Source organism: Carassius gibelio, chromosome B20, assembly GCF_023724105.1.
Source record: "Carassius gibelio isolate Cgi1373 ecotype wild population from Czech Republic chromosome B20, carGib1.2-hapl.c, whole genome shotgun sequence".
NCBI classification, from domain to species: Eukaryota; Metazoa; Chordata; class Actinopteri; order Cypriniformes; family Cyprinidae; genus Carassius; species Carassius gibelio.
In genome coordinates this window covers 16511376-16538988 of record NC_068415.1, presented here as the reverse complement: position 1 = coordinate 16538988, position 27613 = coordinate 16511376, and the positions used below count along the sequence as shown (strand labels likewise).

The following is a 27613-nucleotide window of genomic DNA, read 5'->3' as shown; positions in this document are numbered from 1 at the left end:
CTGCTCAGAAGTAAGTTCCTAATAGACCAGCAGGGTATGATTAAGCTGTGGAGACAGGCAGTGTGTAATCCTCACACTTCCATAATGAGAGCTGTGATCCTCTGCTGCGAACAGCTCTGGTAAACATGCTAATGAAGACGGCACCCCGGGCCGCACCGGAGCACTGACAACTCTTGGCAGTGATCTTCATGCTGTTAGCTTGTGAGAATGAGTCGGAGATCATTTTTCTGAAGCGTTACAGCCTGTTTTGAGGCAAAAGCTTACATTAAAAATCCATTTTTACAATCTGTGATCACTGAATGATGAAACAAATTGTAGGAGGTCAAAAAGCTACATTTTCAATGGTTCAACCTTGGACCTTTAGTGTTTTTTTTTTTTTTTTACACTAAGCTCAGGAGTCATTGTGTCTACAGGCAATCTCATGATAATTACACATGCTGAAATACCCATCATGCTTGTGTTATTAAACCAGGGAACAGAAAACAACACAGAGTAGCACCGTTTGGCACCTAAATTTATTGAAACCCAGAAGGCTCTAACTTCCATTCTTGGATTTAAAATGAAGTGAGAATTTGAGAAATAAATCATACTGATTCATGAGCGATATACAGGGTTTAAGATTAAAGATGGTTACCCCTTTCATCCTAGACGATGATGATGATGATGCTGGTGAACATACTGAACATGGCAATCACAAATTACAATCATCAGCTCAAAAATAATCAGCCATACAGCACACAGACATGAGAACAACCTTCTTATTTAACACATTCTGCCTATGGGAGGAATCATATTATATATATCATCTGGGATGAAGAATAAGGGAATTTCATTCAATTTGACTATCATTGCAGTCAGAAACCCAGCATAAATTTAAAACCCATCCATTTTCCAAGCACCATGTGATCACAGTCCTCTGAGATGATTGCCACAATGCATTTAGTAAAATACAAAATGGATCTAAATGTATATGATATAACGAAAAATGCAGACTGGAATGATATTCTTCAAAATGAAATATATAAAGTGTACTAAGACTATCGCTGAAATTTAGATGCGAAATTTGTAAACACTCTTTTTCGACAATTTTGTAAACACTGATAAATGTTAGTTTCTAATCTTTTTATTTTTATTTATACACAGCCTGGATTATATTTGGTCAAATGATAATACAGATATTAGTAAATATTCAGAATATATATATTTAAATTGCATGTACATTAATAAAAGTGACATTACCATGATTTTTTTGTGCAAAATGCTTTAGTGAACTACAATTTTGGCATTTATGAGAAACCTTTGTAAATATCGGTTCAAGAAAAAAAAAAAAAAAAAAACCCTACAAATCTCTTGCGAATGTTCCAGGATGTTTCCCCACAGTTTTACGATCTCAATAAATACCCAAGCCATCTATCTTACTTAATACTGTGCAAAAAAAAGACATGAGTTCAGCTAGTGCAGGCGGGCCAGCCGAACACACCAAAACAAAGCGAGATTCAGGACACAGCGGTGGCCAGATTGAGAGAAGCTTTTTAGCCAACTCGTGTCCGGTGCTACATTTAATGTTAAATTTGAGAAGTTAAACTGTAAGGCGTCTGAATCAGCATAAGGCAGAGAGAAAGCAGGCCACAGTAAAGATCTTGTATTTTCATCCATGCAATGAATATGCAGTAGGTGTCAGGTCGAGTTTACCTCTCCTGAAAAAAAAAAAAAAAAAAAAACAGGAAGCTGCAGAGATCTACCACGCCATGGTTAATATTGCAGCCACCACACAATAGTTTGAGCAACATTGGCACACTGAATGATACGAAGCACATCTCTATTAAATAATATTCTCAACTGATTTTAAAAGGAACATATCAACACAGTTTGCTGGTATGGATCTTCCTCTAGTAGGCCACTACTGTCATAAGCAGTCGAGAAAATGAGACAAAAGGTGTCTGCCAGATGATGATATGAGAGGAAAAGCACAGTTTTGTGTCTCTAGTAAGAAAGTACGATTCAATAAAGCCCGTCTTCAGAAGAAAATTTCATCACAGCCTCTCTTTGAATGTAGCAACTTGCCCTGAGGTGCTTATGTAACCCTGTCTCAATTTAACCGTTGACGTTGTCTCTAATTATGCCTCAAATCTGAAATCATCCAATTTTTGTTACTTTAGGTGAGTGAGCACTGAATCTGAGGCCTCTGATGAAAGTAATGAGACCTGAGTCAAAATTATGTACTTCACAGGCCATTTTTGAGACCGTTGATATAATTATTTTTTTCAAAATGGATTACAAAACTGCAGAACTGGGCATTTATTAAACTACACTTGTCGCAGAGAAACCGCTAAATGAATCTGTCTCCTTTAGTCCAGTTTTTGAGGATGACTCCATCAAAGGTCATCGTCCCCTATTCCTTCAAAGGAGTAGTTTCCATGGAAATCATTGCTGCTGATGTCACTGGCTGAGTTGGAAGAGCTTAGTCCTCTCAGGGAGACAGAAGACAGCTTGGTCTGTGGAAATAAAAATGAATAACAATAATAATAATAGAGCGAACATTAGAAAAATATCTAAATAACTACAACTAAAACGACAATAAAAAAAAAAAAAAAATTGCTCACTGAAATAAAATATAAATATTAATTAGATGACAAATTGTGCTTTGGATATAAAATAAGTTTAAACTGAAATACTAAAACTGAAAGAAAGCTAAACTTAACTATAGATAAACACTGAAAACGTGAAAAACTTAATTTGAAATAATAAATACTATAATGGTATATAAATAATAACAGTATATATACAGTATAAATAAAAACAGTTTAGAGAAGGTTGCCATTGTGAGTCAATCATTGACAACTCACAGAGAGTTTGACTACTTGTTCACGGCTGGGATCCGGGGAATCCTGAAAAACAGTCATATGCATATCACAGATCAACAATGGTCCATCTCCCATATCAAAACTAGAGGTGTTCTGCATTAGCAACAAGCTCGGTGCCCACCAGTAATGGAGGAGACTTCACAGCTTGCTGACTGTCAGAGCGCTGGAACGAGCCGTTCTGTCGCTTCTTCTGCATCTGCTGGAAACACAAATCACACAAACTCAGAGAAAAAGACAGAAAATGCCCTGCAAACAGGCATGAAATACTAATTATACTACATTTATTTTCAAAAAACACTTCCTTGAACTTATTGTGAATGGTTCATAGATGCATATTATTGAGGAGAATAATGTTTTGAATTCTTTCAAAACTTGAAAGTTTTATTTTTATTTTTTTATAAATGCAAGTTATTGATCTCATTGTGAATAATTCATCCATACATCACAATGTTGCATAGCTCTGTCTTGTGGTGAAGTGACAGATTTTTCTCTGATAACAACGTATACCAGACTTCTCTGTGTAATCTGTTTAACCCCTGCCTCTTTTTTGCAATCAACCACCAGCGTGCATCTTGCAATAGCTCTGCAATGCGTGTCTAGTTGGAAAGTTTACATGCGGTTAGTTTTTAATCGGTGTACTTCAGTTCAAACAAACTCCATCTCAATTTTTTCCACCAAATTCAAAATCCTCTGACATCGTTGTTTCACCTTTTTTTTCGTAAAGTGCGTTTGACTTTGACACTGGGTCAGTACTTCTGTCAATTTCACATGTGACTTTTTTCAACACAACTATGTATAGCGTGAGGTTGGGCTGGTGCAAGATGAAAAGTTAAAAAGTAAAGGTTAAAAAGTATATACATTTTTATTGTTTTAAGAAAATGGCCGATGGTTTCACTAGATAAAACTCTTATTCCTTGGCTGGGATCGTGTAGAGCTCTTTGAAGCTGCACTGAAAATACAGTTGGGACTTTCAACCCGTTGGCCACCATTGATGTCCACTTTATAGAGAAAAATCCTGGAATGTTTAATAAAAACCTTAATTTCTTTGCAACTGAAGACAAAAAGACATGAACATCTTGGATGACATGGGGGTGAGTAAACTATCAAGAAATTATTATTCTGGAAGTGAACCGATCTTACAAGGGAGTATACTTTTTTTTTTAAATATATATACTGTACTTTCAAGTTGACTTTAAGTGAGCTCAGTTTTGCACAGTTATGTCTCTCCAGCAAACAGATGATTTAACAATCATTTAAGACCAGGTTATGCTGAAAGAGTTCTTCATCTGGCAAAAACAAATGAAGACTCAAGCTCTTAAATGAATCAAACATAGATGCATTCACCGACTGAAACTCCACAGATATTTGGCAGGTCTTTACAAGACAAACATCGATACGGACCTTTTTAATGCTTCCGCCAGATTTCTTCACCATCAGCTCATCTACCATAGACTGCAGACAGATACTCATCATGATAGCCTGGGGAAAATCAATATAAACTCATAGTCCAGTGATTCTCAAACAGACAAACATTTATTGGTCACTACTGGATATTTCATTAAGGCTCATTCACTATTTTTACCTTTGCCATTTTCTAAACTCACTTAAATTGCATCTTTAAAAACAACTTTAAAATCTAATATTTAGATAACATTTGAAATCTTCAGCGAATCTCAAAATGAATGCCTAAAATAACTTGTAGCATTTTAAAACAGTACAGAACTTCCATATCATCGATTGATTCTGTGCTGACCTGTGGACTGGTGATGGTGACCCACTGCAGACGGTCTTTGCTCATCAGGTACTCAAAGGCCAGCTCTAGTTTCACGTCACATTTACTGGAACTGCTTGGGTTTGCGGTACCGTTCGCCACAGGCACCTGCTGTAGAATCAGGCCGGGTCATCACAAATACGATCATCATAATCATTGTTATTTGTGTCGAGGCAATTACAGAGGCCATTTTCTAAACTCCTCTACGTGGCAATTACCTTCAAAGCTCAATTAGTCATCATTAGCTCTGCTCTAAATGTCAACGTCCTCATAATTACATAGCATCATCAGCACAACAACAAAAAAGTGTCTCATTAGAATAGTCTCAGATGACAAGGCAGACAACTTCTTCACACAGACACCGGAAACTCTGTCAGTCCCATTAGAGACACATTGCTACGCAGTCCCAGCATGCTCAGCGTCAGGCCCTGGTCTCAGAGGATGGCCGTTCTGAGCTCATTAGTAACACAACTCTGCTATTCTAGAGCAAAGACTAAGCCAAGACCACTGCAGAGTGAAGCAAAGACAACTTCCAATATGCACTGAAGTGCTTGTATTGGACCAACATTATTCCAAGCATTTTCAAATTCTCAGTAGACGTTGTTTAGGTATTGCTACAATGCGTCACATTTGTTAATTAACCTAGTGTTTAAAATCAAGCGGTGGGGAAGATACAGAATGAAGATTTTGATTGTCTTCATTTTGTTCCTAAATTCTGGTATACTAAAATGGATGGAGAAAACCACGAAGGCATACATTTAGTGGACTCGCATGAAATAAATATCAATAGATAGATGGATGAGTGTCTGGTAGCTGATCGTTATAATCAAGCAAGCAGACAAACAACAGTCTCGTTTCCTTGCTGAAAGTGGCTTTTTTGGTCATCCTCATTTCAACTTCCCGTTCTCCAAAATAGACCAACCAGACATGCCTGAAGAGACAGTCATAGAAGGAATTTGGAGAAAAGAGCTGTCTGGAGACGCAAAAGGAAGTTTTCCTAAATCCTTACCTTAAATAGTAGTACATATTATTTTATGTATTTATTTTCAAAAAGATAAGACATTATTATACGGATCATTATCATGGTGTACATTATAATGCTTAAAATTGCTTGTAGTATTTAAAACATTTCATTTTTAGAATTTTATTTTTAATTTTTTTAGATGAAATAGAATTTCAGGTTTTGCTGGCTGTTTATTTTAAGAAACTATGTCTAAAATCCAAGTGGTGTGGTTCTTTCTTTAAAAATGTGACCTCATTTGACTTAACTATTCACATACTTCAGGAATGAACTCAGGAACTGCTGAACGACAAGCTTTTGTGGCCAATGTGACAATTTTTTGTATGATTTTGCTAAATGCAAGGTTGCATTTACCATTTTTCAGCAATTTAAGTAGGCTAATTTATATAGGAATCCAATTAATCAGGAGTTTTGCATGAAGCAGAAAAGTTCCCCATGCAGATTTTGCCCACGTTGGTCAAATATAATTGCGACATTGACCAACATATGCGGTCTGCTTGCTTCGTACATCAAAAATTGAACTTTTAGAATGCAAAATTGCAATTATGTCTGCCTTATTATAAAATTCTAATTATTTATCTTTTAAGTCAAACTTACAGATGAGGTGACCCGCCAGCATCTCATGCGCGTGACTTTGAAGCTGCCCTCTTTCATCTGATCACTGGGCAATTTGACGTGAAAGTTGAGTTCGTTGTTGCCGGCCCCAACTATAACATGACAGCCCTTCTCAGGAAAATCTGTTATGCAGGGATCAAACTTGATATAGCCATAGTACTTCAGAGTCTGAGCCAATCTGATGAACTGTGGGACAAAATATAGTTATACGCAGATGATTACCCAACAGACACATAGGCTTCAACAGAATACATTCACGTCTGAGAATTTACTTCAGCTTTTATAGAAGCAGTGAATTTCTTCACTACTTTTACACTAGGGAGATCAAATAACGTGTATGGCGGAGCTCAGCCGTACCTCCTTTTTTGAGCCTTTCTCCTGCAGGGATTTCAGCTGTCTGTGCTGCTCTTTGTTCACAAGGATCCAGCCCCGCTCTATGTCAGACACCGTCTGAGTGGAAGAAAGAGGAAAACATCTGTTTCTCTCACTCTGAAGTTGACTGAATAAATTGTTTTTAAGGGAAGATTTGTGCAGTTCTTCCAGCTCAATATGCAGTCAGGATTAATTTTCTTGTTCCGTCTAGTTTTTATTTCATTTTCATTGTTAGTTTTCAATTCTACTTTTAGTTTAATTACATATATATATTAAATATCTTCTAATTAAAACAGTAAGATTTATAATATATAGGGAACACAATTTTGATTTCACGATTAAATTCTCACGATTTTTTCACAAAATGAGATTGAAGACATTAAATAGTAAATGATTATTGCTGCATGTTTTTTGTGAAATTTAAATAAAACTGAACAGAAATCTTTAAAACAAACCCCAAATCAAATAAGTTACACAAAAGAAATCTCTTCATATTAAAAAACTGAGGCTTTGTCCGAGGCAACCACTGCATTTTATTCATGACCCAAACAAAGATGCAGCATACATTTAGCATGACCAGTTTTTAATTTAAGGTTGTATAAATTCGATATCTGAGGAAAAAACAGAATGTTCTGACTTTAGTTTTGTCAAACTATACTACATAAAACATCTCTGAAAGAAACGGCAGACGAGCTGAATAAGATGCAATTTTACTCTCTACCAGCAGGTGGCTTATGAACAGCAATGCTACAGTGTTTTCTGGGTTATCACTGTAAACATAGCAGATCTGCTTATGAACACTACTTCAATATGCTTCTTTCAGAGGCTCTAAAATTTCACCTCAGAGATACATATATATAAATTCCTACTCACGATTTGTTTGTCATCTCAACTGAATTGAATGATCACATATTTGATTCGATTTTCAATCGGCTCGCAGCTCATCATTACATCACTAATAATATATTATGTATCAAAAAAATAAAAAATAAATAAATAAATAAAATATTATATATATATATATATATATATATATATATATATATATTTTTTTTTTTTTTTTTTTTTTGTATTTTCGCCATTTTATTTTAGTTTTGGAGTTTTACAAGCTCTTGGTGCATAACTAAGATCTGTAAAGTTGCAAATACTAAAGTCTAAAATCCAAAGATATATTATTTATCAAAGTAAAGACTCTGTCACAACCCCCTAAAATAGTTCAGTCAAACACGCCCCCACATGTCTATGTCACTATGTGGGAAGATTTGAGTAATGCCGCTCCTAATGTTCACGCAAAGAAAGAAGGTGTGGTTTCAGTAACCACAGTTAGTGTCGAAGCAGCCATGTCAGGGAGATGCTGTGTGTATAAATGCAAAAACACTTTATTTGGCTTTCAGAAAGTAGCTGCATTTAGAAATATTTAAGATTACTTACAACAGAACAGCAACACATTTTTATGGACGACCTCTTAGTGAAGGTAGGAGAGGAGGTATTTCTGACTTTGACAATCTGGCGCTTCTGAATCAGCTATTGTAAGTAGGATTTGTTATTAGTTTAAGTATTTGCTATTGACTGTTCAAATGCGGAGTTTTGCGCTTCATGTGTGTGTGTGTGTGTGTGTGTGTGTGTGTGTGAGTGAGAGAGAGAGTGTGAGAGAGAGAGAGAGAGAGAGTCACACAGTGGACTCAGCTGTCTTATCCGTCCGTGGCTTGTGCACTAACACATACAAGCTTCATCACTGTGTCTTTTACATGACTCTGTTCCCCTTTCGAGCTTGAACTGATGGTAAAACTAAGCACATTATTAACTGTCTTTACATTTATTTTGAAAGATGAATCTCGCAATTATGGAAAGGGGCATTATGTTTCCGACGAGTGCTTGCGGTGTTCGGCCAATCACAATGCACTGGGTCAGTTGGCCAATCAGAGCAGACTGCGCTTGTCAGAAGGAGGGACTTTGTAGAAGACTAGGCGTTTGAGAGAGGCGGGGCACAATAATGTACAGTATTTGAAAAATAAAGTGATTTTCGAACATTGAAGCATGTCAACATATTCTGTTACTCCCCTTTAAATCGTGTTATTCATTTATTGTTTATTTGCGTTAAGTTAAAGGGACTGTTCAGCCAAAAAAATAGGCCCTTTAATACAAATTTTACATTTAGTTTTTAAAGACAAAAACTAAGAGAAATATAAATAAGCCAATGTTGGATGATTTCCACAAAGTTTAAATGACTGTATATGTATACATTTTATAATTATATATACAGTCGGTACGGAAAGTATTCAGACCACCTTAAATTTTTCACTCCGTTATATTGCAGCCATTTGCTAAAATCACTTAAGTTAATTTTTTCCCTCATTAACATACACACAGCACCCCATATTGACAGAGAAACACAGAATTGTTGAAAGTTTTGCAGAATTATATATATATATAAAAAACTGAAATAATCACATGATCCTAAGTATTCAGACCCTTTGCTGTGACACTCATATATTTAACTCAGGTGCTGTCCATTTCTTCTAATCATCCTTGAGATGGTTCTACACCTTCATTTGAGTCCAGCTGTGTTTGATTATACTGATTGGACTTTATTAGGAAAGCCACACACCAGTCTATATAAGACCTTACAGCTCACAGTGCATGTCAGAGCAAATGAGAATCATGAGGTCAAAGGAACTGCCTGAAGAGCTCAGAGACCGAATTGTGGCAAGGCACAGATCTGGCCAAGGTTACAAAAAAAATTCTGCTGCACTTAAGGTTCCTAAGAGCACAGTAGCCTCCATAATCCATAAAATGGAAGACATTTGGGACGACCAGAACCCTTAGTAGAGCTGGCCGTCCGGCCAAACTGAGCGATCCGGGGAGAAGAGCCTTGGTGAGAGAGGTAAAGAAGAACCCAAAGATCACTGTGACTGAGCTCCAGAGATGCAGTCAGGAGGTGGGAGAAAGTTGTAGAAAGCCAACCATCACTGCAGCCCTCCACCAGTCGGGGCTTTACGGAAGCCTCTCCTCAGTGACACATGAAAACCCCCATGGAGTTTGTTAAAAAACACCTGAAGGACTCTGGTCTGATGTGACCAAGATAGAACTTTTTGGCCTTAATTCTAAGCGGTATGTGTGGAGAAAACCAGGCACTGCTCATCACCTGTCCACTACAGTCCCAACAGTGAAGCATGGTGGGGCAGCATTATGCTGTGAGGGTGTTTTTCAGCTGCAGGGACAGGATGACTGGTTGCAATCGAAGGAAAGATGAATGCGGCCAAGTACAGGGATATCCTGGACGAAAACCTTCTCCAGCGTGCTCAGGACCTCAGACTGGGCCGAAGGTTCATCTTCCAACAAGACAATAACCCCAAGCACACAGCTAAAATAACAAAGTAGTGGCTTCAAAACAACTCTGTGACTGTTCTTGAATGGCCCAGCCAGAGCCCTGAGTTAAACCCAATTGAGCATCTCTGGAGAGACTGTAAAATGGCTGTCCACCAATGTTTACCATCCAACCTGACAGAACTGGAGAGGATCTGCAAGGAGGAATGGCAGAGGATCCCCAAATCTAGGTGTGAAAAACTTGTTGCATCTCAAAAAGACTGAAGGCTGAATAAGATCAAAAGGGTGCTTCTATTAAATACTGAGCAAAGGGTCTGAATACTTAGGACCATGTGATATTTCAGATTTTCTTTTTTAATAAATGTGCAAAAATATCATTATTATTCTGTGTTTTTCTGTCAAAATGGGGTTCTGTGTGTACATTAATGAGGAAAAAATTAACTTAAATTAGCAAATGGCTGCAATATAACAGAGTGAAATATTTAAGGGGGTCTGAATACTTTCACTGTATGTGTATATATATATATATATATATATATATATATATATATATATATATATATATATATATATATATATATATATATATATATATATATAATATATTTATTTATTATTTTTTTTGACAATCAGAACAGGAGACACATTGTTTGCCAGAACAGTTATGCACATTATGCCAACTTTTTGTGTGATGGACCAAACTGAGTATCTTTTAAACTAGTAGACTGTTACCTGAGCATATAACAAGTTGAGTCCCACACGGTCCTCCATGACATCACTGTCGTACGCTGTGTCCCAGTAGCTAAGAATAGGGCAGGAAACAATAATGAAAAGTTATGCAATGGAAATACTATAATTTACCTTCCTCCTCTTTGATCACATTCACATTCTGATGTTTCATCTAAAACCACAAAAGAGCACAAAAGAGACTTAAAATCATGTGCACTGCATTTTACTGCGAAATCACATCATTTCTTTACACACGCCTGAGGATCTAACTGCAGTTTACCAATAGTCTAGAATAATTGTATTTAAATATTCCATTAAGTTAAACTTAAAGAAAAGGTTGTTATGTATGTAACGTTGCTTCTGTCTATGGCTACAGAGCAATACTAGCGTATAGGTTACTGAACAAATCCTGCTGCAGTATATGTCTCCATTTGCCTAGAAGCAAATGACAAGATGGCTAATGAGCAATCTTCAGCTCAATGGCCATCTTGAACGTCCATATATCAAAAACTATACTCATCATACCGTGGGCAGAACAAGGTCTGTTAAGTAAGTTTTTAGCAGAGTTTGTAAGAGCACAATGATGTAATCTTGCATAACAGTGGATATTGTTCACATAGCAGCCAAAACTGGATATCCATTAAATCTCATTTGAATGCTTTTAGCGGTTGATGCTGGAGCATTTTAAAACTATACATGACAAGCAGTGATTTAAAAAAATATTTTTAAAGTCTCTTATACTCACTAAGGCTTCATTTATTTGATCAAACACACAGTTAAATGGGTAATATCAAGAAAATAACTTGGAAACCAAATTTTATTTTCAACCTTTTTTTCCCTGGATTGTTACATTTCATAAATAGAAATTTCAAAACAAAAGCATTTATTTGAAAATAAAATTATTTGGTAACATTATTAATGTCTTCAGTGCCACTTCTGTTTGGAAGGCTATTTTCGCCACCAAAAAAAAAAAAAAAAAAGTTCATCTCACAGTTCAGACAGAATTGTTAGACATACACTCGCAATTGTGACAAACTCAGAATAGGGAGATTACACGTGCAATTCGGATTAAGTTGTAATTTTGATCTTTTTCTCCATGAGAACTGCAAATTTATCTCTCACAATTTTGAGAAACAATTCAGAAAAAAGTCAGATTTGCAAGATTTAAACTCGCTATTGTAAGAAAAAAATTATAGTTGTGAGAAAAACTCGCGATTACCTTTTTTTTTTTTTTATAGCGGAAATGGGCTTCCATAATTTTGAATAATTTATTGCATCCTTACTAATTAAAAATTTTAATGTCTTAATTTCTACAGACACCAAACTTTGAACAGTAGCTGTGTTTTTAATTTATAATATTCCTGTGCTTTTCTACCCTTTCCTCCCTGTCAGCAGCCAATCAGAGCAGCCAGATCTATATTCCATTCCTGATGTAGTGAACAGGTGCGATCTGGCTGAAGGCTGTCTGTAGTCTCCTGTAAAGTAGGTCAAGAGGCCTGCAGTTCCTCTGAGGGAACTGAAAAGAAAAACGCCAGCATATTGTGCATCCTTTCCAACAGAACAAGGTGAAGAGGTGTGAGATTTAGCTTACCAAGGATGTACAAGTAGTGAAAGTGGAAACATTTTTAGCAAAATAATCTCTGGTAAGCTGTGCTAATATGCTAAAAAACAATTTGTGTTCACATAACGCATTCACACCTGCTAATGCACATGGTGAAACACATGCTGTTTCAATGCCCTTGCTGGAGATTTTACATAAATAATCTCCCCTGATTCTCACTAATTATTCCGTTGCATAAACCACATACTCCAAAGTGCATTTAATGAATACCGCAGTTAATACAGCACTAAGAACATCAAGATTTATATGCTGTATGCGGATGTGCACTTTCCAGCTAATAAATAATGAAGTTTGTATTGCTTTAACCACTTCAGAGATTCTGGAAAGCACAGCACTTCGGAGACCGTTTGAGTTTTAAAAGAGACGTCTAAATCCAATTTCAAGTCCAAAAAGTCTATAGTGGAAATATGAAAACTACTGCTGCACAGAACCACATGATCAGATCGCTGTGGTAATGATGTTTATACCCACGTCTACAACAGGAAGGCAAAAACTGCCTTTCTAGTCATTTAAACACAGTGAAGGTTGAGCCTTGTGGGGCACCTCTTCCTGAAGCAAATATCCATGTGTTGAATAGCCCTCTGAGAGCTGTTTGTTAAAACATCTCACCATTAAAGTTATACTCTGGGAGGCACTCATGAGGTTTCTCAGAAACAACTTTAAAGGAATAGTTCTACAAAAGTTAAATTCTATTATATAGGGCCTGTTCACTACAAGAACATTTAAATATAACTGTTTAAGCATATCCTGACTTGGGGTGAGTGATCATGTAATGAGTAATTTTATTTCACGGTAACGTTATATAGTACAATATAGTTATTATTTTTTTTTAAATAAGGTCTTTACGATAGCAACACATTTGATACCATAGAAATTTCATAATTCTTCTCACCAGTGTCAATATCACACACACTATATATATATACATATATTTATAAAATAAATAATAGTACAAAAATAAAGTTTACTGAATACAAGCAAACAGTCAGCAATTAAATAAGAAATTAATTACAAGCAACGGGACAAAAAAAAAAACACAACAACAACAACAACAAATAAATAAGAAATGCTAATACACTGTATAAAGTAATCAAATGTATAAAAGCACTGCTTATTCTTCACTGTTTAAATATATATTTCTTCTTATTAAAAGATACAAAAGTGGTTTAGTCAAGAGCAGTGAGAGATTTTCTCTCTTCTGTTGTTTGATTAACATGAACGATGGACAGCAGTGAAATAATTACAGCATGAATATTAGACTGCAGTCATTTTAAGAGCTGCCCGGATATACTGTTATACGTGTGTTTTCTTTCTCAGCTGTTTGCTTTCACTTAATACCTAAATTACTGTGTTTACAAGTAAATTTGCAAAGACGGCTATTTTGATACATACAATTGTGTTTAACTGGCTTCAAGGCTTATAAAGAGGTCAAATTGACTCTGTTCAATACTCCAGTGCTCTACGTGCACCATCTTCAAATGCGTGTACCTCTCTAATGCTCAAAAACTCTAATGCTCAAGAAAAGTGTACGCATATCAAAATCAGTTCTTTCACTGCTGATTGCTTTTCATCAGCTTAAAATCTAGTTTTTAAATCTCAGTGCTTAAAAACACATGCAAATGATAAGTTTTAAGGCCACGTAGCACAGCAACGTCGTGAAAAATGTAACCGCTATAAAGATGATAGCCGAAAATCTCTAACGGTAGACACATTTCTACTGTGTCTACCGTATATCGCCCACCTCTTAATCCTGAACAATGCATTGTAACGTTCTGTGTATTATAAGCGTGCACTGCAATTATGTCACCTGCTGCTTCAAATGATAAGCTCTTTAAAGCAGTGTGAATTGATTGGATGTCAATGTTTTTATCATTCATCAGCAAGAATTTTTTTTTTTTAAAGTGATGTCCTTACCATTGTAGTTGTGGTGTGAACAGGTTTAAAATGACATGAAGTTGAGTAAATGACAGAATTTTTTTTTTTGTTATTGATTTAGAAGTATACGAAGTACATTTAACAAATTTTATAAGAACTTGCTCTCTAGGCTACATACATGTATTCTTATTGTTCACTTTGCTGTAGGGCCGAATGCTCAACCACTACTTCCAAAATAAGTTTTGTACCTTTTACGGAGGATGATGCGGTAGTCGGGACTATGCAGGCTGGTGATGGACACGTAGGGCAGCTCAAATTCTTGCAGTTTTCTCACGTCTGGGGCACCGTGGGAGGTCAGAGAGGTTTGGACAAGGAAATGAGAGACCACATGAAATGTATGAGTGCATTCAGACTCAAGGACATTTGGAGAATAATAACAATGACAACAAACAAAGTGAGATCCATCTGGCTAAAGCCGCAGAGGGCACAATAACATGTTTATCACTTTGTGCAAGAGAGAGAAGGAAGAACAGAGGGAGGGAAGGGGGGAGAGAATAAATGCTGCAGCTGTTAGAAAAGACGTTTTCTCTAGAGTCGGGAAAGAGGGAAGCTAGGGACTGAACTGAATTGAGCTTTTAGAAACATTAAAAACAGAAGTGTGAAAAGAAGAAGAGGAGACAACAAAGATCTATAGCATATTGCATGCCATCACAACTTGTCTTTCTACTCTTTGGCTTACCCTTTCAGAGCTCTGACATTAGACAGCATGTTAAGACAAGAATGGCATTATGTGACAGGAATGTTTTAATAAATACATATGAACCCAAACATTATCACCACGTTTCTAATTGGTTGCAAGGTTGTTGCTTATAGTTGTCACTGTAAAGATCTCAAAAGTCTTATAAGTATTAAAAAATAATAATAATTAATTACATTTTTCTTTTCGTTATTTTGTTTTATTATTAAACAGTATTATTGTCAATAAGGATAGTCATAGTAATAATGATTACAGTGTTTATTATTAATTGTCAATATGACTATTAAATGACTAAAACATCAAACATAAACATAAAAATCGAAATTATAATTATAATAAAGTACGATTTTTCTGTTTTTAGCACTGACATGTTTTTGGCACACAGTTCTTGATTTAGGCTCCACCGGCACTCAATCGAAAATCAGGTTTTGTTTGCAGGCATTTCTTTTTCTCACTTTTTTTCCTCCAATGTGCATTTCTGCCAAGATCGGGCAGGATGCCAGATTCATTTTTGTGGAGGATTCTTCTGGGGTCTGTTTTTCATCAAATCTGACAGGATTAAGACTGTTTCAGGTGAGGATCTTGCAACTGAGTGGGAGGCACATAGCATGTCATTCCTCAGGGATGCGTGATGATTCTTAGCTAAAAGTAGTCAAACAAACACAGCTCACATAAAATCGGAGACATGGAAAGTTCCACAAACAAAACGATGACATTACATCCAGACGAGGAGAGCCACTGCCAGACATCTGCATAAAATCAGTGATGAGATGTCCTTCAGTTTCAAGAACAGGACCAAATCTGTGAAGTCTAAAATAAAAAAATAAAAAATTCCTCTTCCAATAACTCTACTGCTCTTCTAGGAATTCATCCTTTGAAAGGTGTTCAATTCCATAACTCATTGACAGCAGAATCAATGACAAGATGGCCTATTCTTCACAAATTAATTTCTTCTTTGCACTAAACTAATGACACATATTGCGGGGAAAAAAACTCTGGAGTGAGGAAATTCATTTATTTTGTCCCTGGGGGGTGTTCATAAAAAATATGCACTGCTGGTCATTCGAGAAGATGCTTAAAGCCACAATTTTATTAAATATGATCTCGAGCAAACAACTCCTCGCAGTGAGTGTATAATCGGTTTAATTTCAAGTAATATTTCTCTGCACAGGGCATTTCGGGGCATACGCAATCAATCAATACAGTGACAACCAATTTGAATACTCCTGCTGTTGCATTTACTCCTGCCAACAACGTCTCAACAAATATTGTTTATAACAGACTAAGGAGAAACGCACATTTATTTCTACTGAACCGTTGTTCCATGTTAGTTTTCTATAATGCAGTAGTTTTTTTTCTTCTTAGAGGTCATAATGCCTTGTTTTACCAATATTTGTAAAAAGAGGTATTTTTTTTTTAAAGATGTCAACTGAACATACTTTGTCACGAACGTAAAATATTAGTGTTTTAAATAATATACCATGTAAAATAAAATGATTTAGAATTATAAAATATTTACTTTCTTATTGTACAGTACAAGGTTATTACAGTTAACAAAGTAAAATACCCTAAAAACATTTTAATTAATAAAATAAACGCTATATTAATTCAAATAGCACTGGAACATTACAACTACATTATAACAATACATTATAATAATAAGAGGTAAAAAATAAAACAACTGTATTACTCATAACAATAATTAAATTTGACTGGGTTCTTAAAACACGTGATGTATCAAATTGAATGTGAACATCACATTAGAAAACTATGAACATGCATGTAAAAGTAAAAAAAATAAAATAACTTTAAACCTCATGGGATACTTGAAGTAAATATTTAATGTATGAGGGGTTTGGCTGTATAATTTGAGGTATTATCCATATTTAGAGCTAAAAAAAAACAGGGTTACAGACCAGAAGTTTAATACTTATGGTTTGGGTTTAGTTCAATCCCTAACCCAGTATGAGTAATAATAATAATAATGGTGTTTGTCTAACATGCATTACAGGTCTACAGCAGAGCTGTGTGCCATGCCAACAACAGCTTGACCGAAGTTTCATCTACTTGACCTCAGTTTACTTTTGTGGAGAGTGGGCGGCCATCTCAACAGATCACAGTCACTCTTTTGAGCTGCCAGGTCTGCTTTTATATTCAGTCCAGAGCAAGTATGTTGACTTTTAGATACCATTTACTAACAGCCAAACCACTTTCCAGCTAAAGCCAGCAGGTCACATCTGATGCCAGCACATCTTACGCTTTCTACCAAATGTAAAAATGGAAAATGTCAAATGTTATACTCACAAGTGCAGCCCCCATCCCCCCTCTCCTGAACCAGGAAGAGGCTGAAGTATCCCACCAGCTCATCGGGAAGGTCGAGCTTTGAGGCCACAGCCTGATAAAGACATCAAAAATAATTCATCTACACTATTACCCAACAAGAGATGACGGCAAACCAATTCACAAGATTTGCCTATGTATTCATAGGCAAAGAACACTAATCATACGTCGCTTCATTCTTTAAAAATAACATCTTTTCTTTTTGTGCCCACACTTTCAAAAGCGCTTTGGGTGGTTCTCTTTAACAGGAGTGTTTCAGGTGTTAAACATTCCATCCAAGAAGATCCCATGATTGAACAGATTTCACTTCACTACAGTTATGCCTGTTTTATGTTTAACACTTGACTTTTTCACTTCCATCAGGTGCTAAAGGGTGCTTTGGGCCATCAGTGTCCTGGAATAGCACAGCCGAAAGCTGTGGGTGCTGCATATGGGTGCAGGGTGCATTTTAATGAGAGCTTGGATCTGCCATCACTCTGTGTGGTGCACGTGGGAAAGCCATGACCCACAAAGAGCTCCTTAAAGCCCTTGAAACCCAGGCTCAAATGTGTGTTTGCTGATTGGACAGCAGGGCTAAGTAAAGAATCAGTGAAGAAAAACATGATCTACTTTCTTTTTTTCTTTCCTTTTTTTTTTTTTTTTTTACACAGGCAAAGTACAACACATATTGTATGTATTCATTAAATAAAAAAAAGAAAGAGTCTATAATAAATGCGTCAATCATTTAAATAATGATTAATCAACATTTTCAGACTTGTAGTTAATGTTCTATGTTGCCTTCTAAATGCCTTATGCATATATTTAATCAAAAATATAGTAAAACGAATCAATCTATCTATTAAATTAAGTTGTCCTTACAAAGAAAATTGCAATAATAGCTAGAAATGACTCTAATTTTGGCAAAACATTATTGGTTTTTCTTGTACCATAAGAATATACCCATCTCTGAACAATAAACACATGTAATAAGCAGTGTTAACTGTAAACCATAGACAATACTATTCAAACCTGTCAATAATAATAGGGTTGGAGAACATGAAGCAGATGTGTGCTTTGGAAAGCGTTACAAAACAACCTTCTCACCTCCAGAACATCTTCAGTCTGGTCCGATGTGAGGATGTTGACTTTGACCTTCTGGCCATTGGACAGGTAGATTTCTAGCTGCACCTCCTCAGTGGGAATCTGCTGAGTCTCCTGCAGCGCAGACAAACAGTGATGCACTTGAAAAAGGGTTTGGGGAAACACCTTCAAGCTGAACTCTAATTCAACTTCTGATGCTTCCTGTCAGATTCAGCTGATCTCGGGGTATTCTCGGGTACATGCAGAACATGCAGGATAACATTACAGTAAATCAAACCCTTTCACACACTCCAAGAACACGGAATAGAAAACAAAAAAACAAAAAAACACACACATAGTCAGAGCAGTTTCATTTCCTGTGCATTTCAGCTTTCACGTCAGAGGGTGCTTTCATTTAGAATAAATGTTATGCTTTGAGCTGTGTATATATACTGCAACATAAACCTTCTTAGAGAAGAGAAGTGGTTTGGTAATAAGTGTCAAAACACCACATTGCTGACATTTGTAATGAATAAGTAGTTTCACTGTTCTTTCACTGTCATATCTCTGACACTGTCCCCTTGGAATTATAAGGTTCTATCTGATATTTTATTCACATATTCTTATACTGTGTCAATGTATTTACATTAATTGATATATTTTTTTTAATGTTGTATACATTACGGGACTTTTTATTAAAAAAAAACAGTAAGGTTCTATCTACACAGTCAAATGGAACACAAAAACTTTGAAGCTCAATATCTCAAAACTACTCGGAATGCAGATAGAACCTTATAATTCCAAGGGGACGAAATGTATCTTTCCCCCCTCTTCCTGCATGTTTCATCCCCCGCTGAGGCAGAGAGTCTCAGAGCAGCAGCTGATCTTTACAGAGATTGGAAAATGAAAACGCAAGGCCAAGTCTGCAGACTGCTCTCTGATGGGCAGCCGGGGGGATGGACGGGATCGGACTACAGAATTGCCAATATCTATGTGGGGTGGGGAATGAAATTCCTGAAGAATGAGTGCAATGTGATTGAGGCAACTAATGTAGTACAGGATGGTAGTGGAATGTAAGGAAGTGAGATAGGCTCATGGACGGGGTCTTCATTCAACACACATCTTAATGAGGAAATCAGAGGAATCAGACCAACCAAGGTTTAACCCTTTTACTGGATGACTTAAGATTAGATTTTTTTTCTCCCCAAAATTTGGGGATTTGGTAGTTTAGATTCTTAGAAAAAAATGGGGAGGTGGAGAAAGGCAGATTCAAATGAATAAGGTTTTATGACAAAACTGGACACCATGAAGTTGAATAAATAACAGAAATTATGCAAATGTTGAATGCTAAATGCAAATAAAGGAGGCAGAAATATGGCTAGGACATTTTTGAACATGGAGAGGAAAACCCAATTCAGTTATATATATATATAAACATTTTTATCATAGGCTCTGAAAGTCTGAAAACTTACAATAAGTGTTCATATGTATGTCTACAATATTCCAAACAGAAGCAATTAATATACAAGATTTGCAATTATGATAATAAATTATGGAAATAATATAAATAATTTAAAAAAATTACCAAAAAAAAAAAAAAAAGAGTATAAAAAAATTCTACCTGTTGAGCTTTTCTCAAAAAGCTGTTGAACATCTCACTGGATCCCAGAATGGGGTCCTGACGCACTGCAGGGAGAAATTTTTAAAAAGTATTTATTATATGTATTCAATATTAATTAATGCTAAAGAAAGAAATTCTTTTAGTCAGCAAAGATGCATTAATTTGATCAAAAGCGACAATTAAGACATTGGTATGAAAGATTGTTGTTTTTAGAAATGTAAAAAATATTTTGCAGCAAATCAGCATATTAGATTGATTTCTGAAGAATCATGTGAAACTCAAGACTAATGGTGCTGAAAATTCAGCTTTAGCCAAAAAATGTATTACTTTTATTTTAAACAGTTAAATTTGAATAACATTTCACAATATTACCAGTTGTACTATATGCTCAATAAAACAAAATTAGTACTGATTAGCATAAAAGTCTTGAGAGGTGAGTGAAATTTGCAAGTTCATTGAAACAAACTTCCAAAACATTTGCTTTAACTAACTGAATGCATTAAAGCTACAGGAGAACAAGGCCAATACACATGACATCAAAGTATTAGATGTGGTTAGGTCTGTGACAGTCCTTTAAAGGTACAAATTTCCTCTGGGAAAGTTTGTAGAATGCTTGGTTAGAATGTGTTTGTGAAGGCTATATTGAGAAAATACTACAACTTTCTTATTCTAGTGTCTCAATTTAACCATAATGTAAACCTCAATGTTTTAAAAATCATTTGTCAAAATCGTGTAAAAGCAAACTAATCTGGTATACAATGCAGCCTTTCTTCAAAAATACCACCATGCCTCCCTGACTAATAATAACCTCAGTTAAAAAAAACAAAAAAAAAACATGTTGGCGTCAAACAGACCAACATAAACTACAATGTTTATTTTTACTTCCAATATAGCACACAAGCAAACAATCACAAGACATTTGCACAAACGCTCTGAACAGCTTGTGTGTTTGTGTCCTTATAATTTTCCATAAGCATGTTTCTCAATGATGTAACTGAGGGGAGCTCCAGCCAAGAGCAGCTCCAGACTGTGAGCAAATAAGCTCAACAAGGCTTAGCTTGTTCGATGGAAAGTGCTAGTGCTGGAATGGATTCGAGCAAACAGCTCTTGGTGCTGCCAGCGCCGCTGATTTCCTTTTGTGTGGAGAAAACCTCCCTCATAACCTGTTCAACTACATGCATGGCAAAATACTCAGTGGCTCTATTTTTTTTTTTAAGTTTGTATCTTTTTTACAGCGTGCCTGACACTTTCCTGACATGAATGTCAATGTAGAACATTAACAAGCTGCATCCTCTTACGTGACCATATGACCCTATATGAAGGCTAATCATTTTCTTTTTTAGGAAGTACGCTAACAGGATGCATTAAATTGATCAAAAGGGACAGTAAGGAGTTTTATAGTGTTACAAAACGTTTGTATTTCAAAGAAATGTGGTTCTTTTCAATGTCCTCTTCATTAAAGAACCCTTTAAAAAATATATCAAAGTTATGCATTACGGGAATAATTTACATTTTAAAATTGTAATAATATTTCACAGTATTACTAGTTTTTACTGTATTTTTGATCAAATAAATGCAGCCTCTGTGAACATAAGAGACTTCTTCCAAAAACATATTTAAAAAAAAAAATACTACTAACCCCAAACATTTTGAACAGTTGTGTATATCTGTTTTGAGTCTAATTTCAAAACTTTTGCATGAGCTCTTCAGATAAAAGAAGATGCTTCTCACCGGCTTGCATGTATTTCTCTAGCTGTTCTCTCCTCTGATCGACTTCCACCGGTGTGAGGGTGAAGATCTTCTTTGGTGGAAAAGCTGGCACCACATTATTTCCATATTCTTTTTTGATCTGAAAGGACACAAGGGGAGAAGTTCATTTTAAATGGATGAGGTCAAACTCTGAGAGGATAAACTCCACCTGACCATTGCCTGCCCTTGTCCGCTGTGCACTGCTCTGTCGTACACGCTGTCTCTCAGGCACCAAGCTAATAAATCTGTTTACACTTCACAGCATCTACTCAAATTATGCCTGCTGTTGCTCCATCTGTGTTATTGGGATTTTATTCAACAGCACAGTAAGAAAATTATATGGAAATATATTCAGCAGTGTTGACGACTAAAACTAAAAGGACAAAAAAATAGTTTTCAATAGTTGAAATGGAGCTGAAATAACTTAAAAGCATTTTTTTGTACATGTAAATTATCGGCAGGTTACACTAACAAAAAAAACTGAAAATCGGAATCGGCCGAGAAAATTGCAAATGGTGCATCTCCAATATATAAATATTTATAATACTATATAAATATACATTTTATAATTATAATATCATAATATAAATAATAATTACAATATAAAATATATATATAAAATTATTTAACTTTTTTACAAGAGGATAGTTTACAAAGTTCTGGACATTTAAAATCCCATTTTAAGGGTTAACAGCAAGCCTCACACCAGGACAGCCTCCACGGATTGCATCATATGACCACGTATGATCTGACTAGGCCTTCAACGCACTGTTACCTAGCAACAGTGGCGGTGAAACAAAACAACATGCTGTTAATGGTGAGATCACTGAAGCTCTCGCTCATTCAAGAGGAATCTTAGAGTCGGTGAAATTGGTAGGTGTTAGAAGGGTAATGGGCAGATGTGTCACTTTCAGTGGGTGACCAGACCACTCAAAACATTTCCCACTATTGTGACTTGTTCAGGACTGGTGAATATGATCACAGCTTCATATTTTTTTTTTGTGTGTGTACTTTGTGATTATAATCCTGTCCAAATGTGTTTTTCCCTCACAAAACCTTTTTTGTCTTACTGCAGAGAGTGCAGTCACATCCAAACCAGTGCATAATACAACAGATGTTCATATTAATAACTGTAGCAATTAAGAAGACGATTCATTTAAAATCACAATCTATTTTCAGTATAAGCATGCTGTGTGCGTCTGTGTGTAAGGTCTACTGTAATTCTGATCTAATTATGTTTCAGTTCCTCAGTTTCAGTGAAGCATTGCATTTTCAGAACACATTTCACATCTCAGCATCCACAGCACTAACTGACTATTAAGTGGTTGATTTTATAGCCAGTGATTTGTAACTAATGTTTAAATACCGTTTTGAAATAAACAGCTTTTCATGCGTCAATCGTTGAAAAATATGGGTTCAATACTAATTTCTGAAATGAAGGTCGTGATGAAAATGTGTGTTCACCTGTTCATGGAGGCCCAGGAGTTGGCTGTAACGTAATCGACAATGCAAGACACCATTCACATGGATATTGTAAGCCTGCAGAAGGAAAAAGTAATACATTATAAAAATAAACTCTGAATAGTTTGGAGTAAGACTTTTTATTTATTTATTTTATTATTAGTCTTTTTTTTATTGATTCTAAAATATTATATACATTTTTTTCAAGATTCTTTGATGAAAAGAAAGTTTAAAAGGAACAGCAATTATTTAAAAACTGATTTTATTTAATTTTTTCAAAATTCAAAATGACTTGGTAACATTTGATGAGTTTAATGCATCTTTAATGAATTAAGTATTAATTTCCCCTTTTTCAAAATAAGAATTTTTGAATGGTAGTGTAAATAAAATAAAATAAACACACAGAATACATTCCTAAATAATTTGAATGGTCAGTTAATAACCAGACACTGAATTTACTAATAGAAATAAAACCATGTGCATTATTAAAAAAGAAAGAAAGATAAATTAAGAAAACATTTTTTTTCTTACACAAAAATCTATTTATTACATTTGAACAAGCTAATGATTTTAAAGTGAAACATTTTTGACACTAAAATCAAACACTGTGTCAATTGTGTCTTATTATTTGAGCCATACCTCTAACCCCCCCTCCCCCCCAGGAGACATTTCTGAAGTGGTTACCCCTTACTGAGCCTGGAAACCAAGGCCATTCAGTTCACGGTTTTCTTTTTCTCCCCTAGAAGCTTTCCAGCTGTTTCAGATGTTGCATCCATGCCAACAAATACAACCAGGAAGGCACAATAATCATATTTCGATATGCATGGATTCTTACCACCATTTTTTGTCAAAGAAAAGTAAGCTCATTGTTTCGGTGTTGAGGATATCAGTATCACACCAGCATCTCACTGAGGAACACAGTGGAATACTGGACTTTTACTTAAATTCAGAAAACAAGCACAAATCAAAATGTGTCTAGGGGACTTTGATTTCAGAATGGAGAAACCAAATATAAAGGGTGCCGTTTCAGAAACACAGGAAAAACATTTCTTAAGGCATTCTTGTGGATCGTGTGGCGTTTAAATCTGCAATCAAATTGGGAAATACACATAAAATACTGAGCAGTCCTGAACCAAAAATGTTTTTCTTTGTTTGAGTTTGTTTTAAGAGGTTGTTGTGTAAATGTTCTCCATCTTACTGTTGATATTATAAGAATGGTTTCATCAGACCTCACAGAATTCACATGCATTCAATGCTATTAAAAAGACTTCTGCAAATATGTAGAGTGACCCAATTATTGTCAGCACGGCATGCAACCACCGCAACACTGCGAATACATGAGTCATCAAAGATATCAAAGCTAGAACAAGTCTACTGACAGAGGTAGGATGAAACTGCCATGCCTTTACTTGTCGTGAAATATTTAAAACGGGAAGAATGAGTATGCAAGTCTTCAGGAAATGCAATACTTTTTTGCCCTTGTCTTTGAACAGGAAGTCTGCCATTTAAATCGCAGCCCACTCATTGTTGTGGCTCTTTGGCAAAGTATGCATATTTGGTGACATGAACAGTTCTAAAGAATATATGCAACTCTGTGCTGAATAAAGAGCAAGACAAATTTAGAATAAGACGAATATAGAGTAAAACAACATTGTGCTTTACATGACTGCAGAAAACCAAATAGAGTGAATGCAGAGCGGAACAAAGCACTCTATAGTTTTAGGTTTTTAAATACTCTTCTGCTAACAAAGGTGACATTTATTTTATTAAATAAACAATAAAAATTGTGAAATAATATTATAACTTAAAATAACAGTTTTCTATTTGAATATATTGTCAAATGTAATTTATTTCTGCGATGCAAAGCTGAATTCTTAGCACCATTACTGAGAATTCACCAAAAAAAAAAAAAAAATCACCAATATTTTGCACATTTTGAATATTTAAAATATATTCACACAGAAAACTGTTATTTTAAATAATATTTTACTGTATTTTTTATCAAGTAAATACCTTGCTGAACAGAAGAGACATTCAAAAGCAAAACTAAAAATTCTTCCCAATCTTGACTACTAAACGGGTGAACCGGTTTATGCAACATCTGTTTAAATTACGCAAAACAATAATTATGTTATCATGAACAAAATTGAAACAAAACATTATAAGCAGTAAAAAGTCTGTGTGATTCATAGATCTGACAAATGTATTTCTTAGTGGCCTTGAAAGACTTATCTATTGAGAATGTCACTGACAATCTGTGATTGAGACATTCTCTCTGAATCACAGTCACAGATGGACACAGACAATGTTTGCAGTCGGTCTGTTAGGAATGATTCACAGTATCTTCAGGTATGTGCAATCAAACCTGTGCGGCTCTCCTGGAGGTGTTTTAAGAGGGCAGAGAGCATCCATGTGCACAGTGGAGCTCATAAATAATCTCAGCCCTTATTCAAATCATTTGGTGGCTAAGGAGAGTCAACAACACCACAGGCTGCACATCTGCACTACATCTGCAGACACCTACAAGAAAAGATTCAGGCAAAATATGCTTTGTATTTAATCCACAGTTCACTGCAATACAGATGGAACCCCAGGAGCCAAACTGAAGCTGCCTGGTATTGATAGGCTCTACTCGCGGTTTCATAGACAAATGAAGTGTCATGTCTTGATAGTGAGCCAGCTTTGTTTCCAGTTAGGCTGGATAACCGTTATGCTGAAAGAAATGGCAATGTTGCACAGCATATGGCTGCGGGAGAGAAGCCAGAAGAACTGAGGCAATGTGGACCAATACACACAACAAAGCTTCCTGATCTGATTCCAACTTCAGTCTTTGTTGTTGCATTTTAATAAAGCTGTAACTGTAAAGTTCATTAAGCTTTAAAGGGATGCATATAAATCTCGTAATTTTAAGACTGAAATTTAAGATTGAAATTAAAATGACAAATTATGTACACAGGCTATTTTTTAGGAAACATTAGCAATACTCTTGCAGTAGACGTATTAATATTCACATCTATTTCATATTCATATTAAGCTGTTTGGTTTTAGTCTTTTGAATCCATTCACTATTCATTCAACTTTGATTACTGAATCGTATTCTTATCAAGCCAGATTGTGTTGAGTGCAATGAGTGAATCATTAAATCACTCACTCAACCAATTTGTTTATATAAAAAACAGAGTATTTCAAGATTAAAACGGGTCTTGTCATCCTTTAATAAAAACTAAATTTCTACAAATTTAGTAAGAGATTCCAGAAAGAGTATTTTTAAGTATTTTACCCTCGAATGGAAACACAGTACATCTATCATTTATCTCCATTTTTTCAACTGTGGAGGATTTTAAAAGACAGTATTCTAAATGAAATAATAAATGAAATAATAATTTAAATATATTCATAATTCGTCGGCATCTTTCCCCTTTTGTTGTGAACGAGACTGACTCGTATGAAGAACAGATCATGTTCCCTCAGATTCCGTCAGTCAGCGAAAGATTCATTCACTGAAAAGATTCGTTCACAACAGCGATTCAGAGCACAGCATCTCAAAATGATAAAGCTAGACGCATCGCTTATTTGACCTCCACCACACTTAACTTACCACATAAGTCGATCCATTTTCATCAGAGCGAACCTCCGTCTCGGGGATGGAGAAATGCATTTTCTGCTGTAAGATCACAAGTCTTTGACCGAGGTGAAAATGCTGTTAAAGGCGAGAGTGTTCACGGAAAGCCCTTCTGTGCTGGTCTGCTGTCATGCACGGACCAAACTGAATGACTCGCTCTGATTCCCTGTGTAGTCCTGTCCAGTCCAGTCCAGAGCTGAATTACGCCAGGAAAGTTCTTTTCTTGCAACGTGGATTATTTTAAAAACTTTCTTAATGTTCAGGGCTGAACTTTTCCAATAAACATCTAAGCAGCAGCCATGTTGCGACTGGAGGTAATTCCACGCTCATTGTCGGCAATTTGTCGCTAAATCTGTCCTCTCGCTTCCTCGCGCGGTGTAAAACAATGTGGGAGTCGAGTCTGCAAAACACACAAGTGTCGTCGAAAGGCCCACGATCCAATTAACTTTCAGATCACTCCACGTAAAGGTGCTCCTCGGTTGTCTACAGCCCCTGTTTGTACATACAAACGAGTATAGAGAGGAAACAAATGAAGTAACTGTTTGTCGCAGCATGCATTTCGAGATACCGATATTGTGCTCCAACCTGTTAAGAAGAACACACATCAGTCTGCATTGTAGCGAAACCTTCCAGCACGATAGATCAAGCCTGAAGCCTCTCTGCTGTAATGTATTCAATATGTATCTGTCTGAGCTCTCCCGAAGCATTGCAACAGTCTGGATCAAACCATTCCTCCAGAGCGGGGGGAGGTATTGCGTAAAAAAATTTCATTCGAGGTCCTTTGGCATGAACGAATCGCAAGCGTAGTT

General features: G+C 35.8%; 1 protein-coding gene across 3 annotated transcripts; it reads right to left on the bottom strand.

Annotated features, from left to right (window-relative positions):
* Nucleotides 1–496: 496 nt before the first annotated feature.
* snx17 (sorting nexin 17) lies at nucleotides 497–27550 on the bottom strand. 3 transcript variants are annotated; one of them, XM_052587272.1, is made up of 16 exons: nucleotides 27390–27550; nucleotides 26781–27296; nucleotides 23186–23260; nucleotides 21704–21821; nucleotides 19973–20037; nucleotides 18376–18486; nucleotides 17257–17347; nucleotides 14444–14531; nucleotides 10703–10772; nucleotides 6629–6721; nucleotides 6254–6457; nucleotides 4618–4746; nucleotides 4266–4343; nucleotides 2986–3063; nucleotides 2847–2888; nucleotides 497–2495 (listed from the first exon to the last, which is right to left on the bottom strand). In XM_052587272.1, exons 2-16 carry the CDS (start codon nucleotides 26838–26840, stop codon nucleotides 2376–2378), a joined length of 1422 nt encoding a protein of 473 aa, XP_052443232.1. In that variant the 5' UTR covers nucleotides 26841–27296; nucleotides 27390–27550; the 3' UTR covers nucleotides 497–2375. The 3 variants fall into 3 exon arrangements, with proteins under 3 accessions (XP_052443232.1, XP_052443233.1, XP_052443231.1); XM_052587273.1 differs by having other exon boundaries at nucleotides 2986–3060; nucleotides 26781–27530; XM_052587271.1 differs by having other exon boundaries at nucleotides 26781–27528.
* Nucleotides 27551–27613: the final 63 nt, after the last annotated feature.

Coding starts and splice junctions, on each gene's coding strand:
- snx17 (XM_052587272.1), bottom strand. CDS start 26,840: ATGCATTTCTCCATCCCCGAGACGGAGGTTCGCTCTGATGAAAATGGA. Junction 4,747..6,253: donor GCTGGCGGGTCACCTCATCT/GTAAGTTTGACT, acceptor CTGATTCTACAG/CAGGTGCCTGTGGCGAACGG. Junction 3,064..4,265: donor CTGGCGGAAGCATTAAAAAG/GTCCGTATCGAT, acceptor TTGTGTTTCCAG/CAGATGCAGAAGAAGCGACA.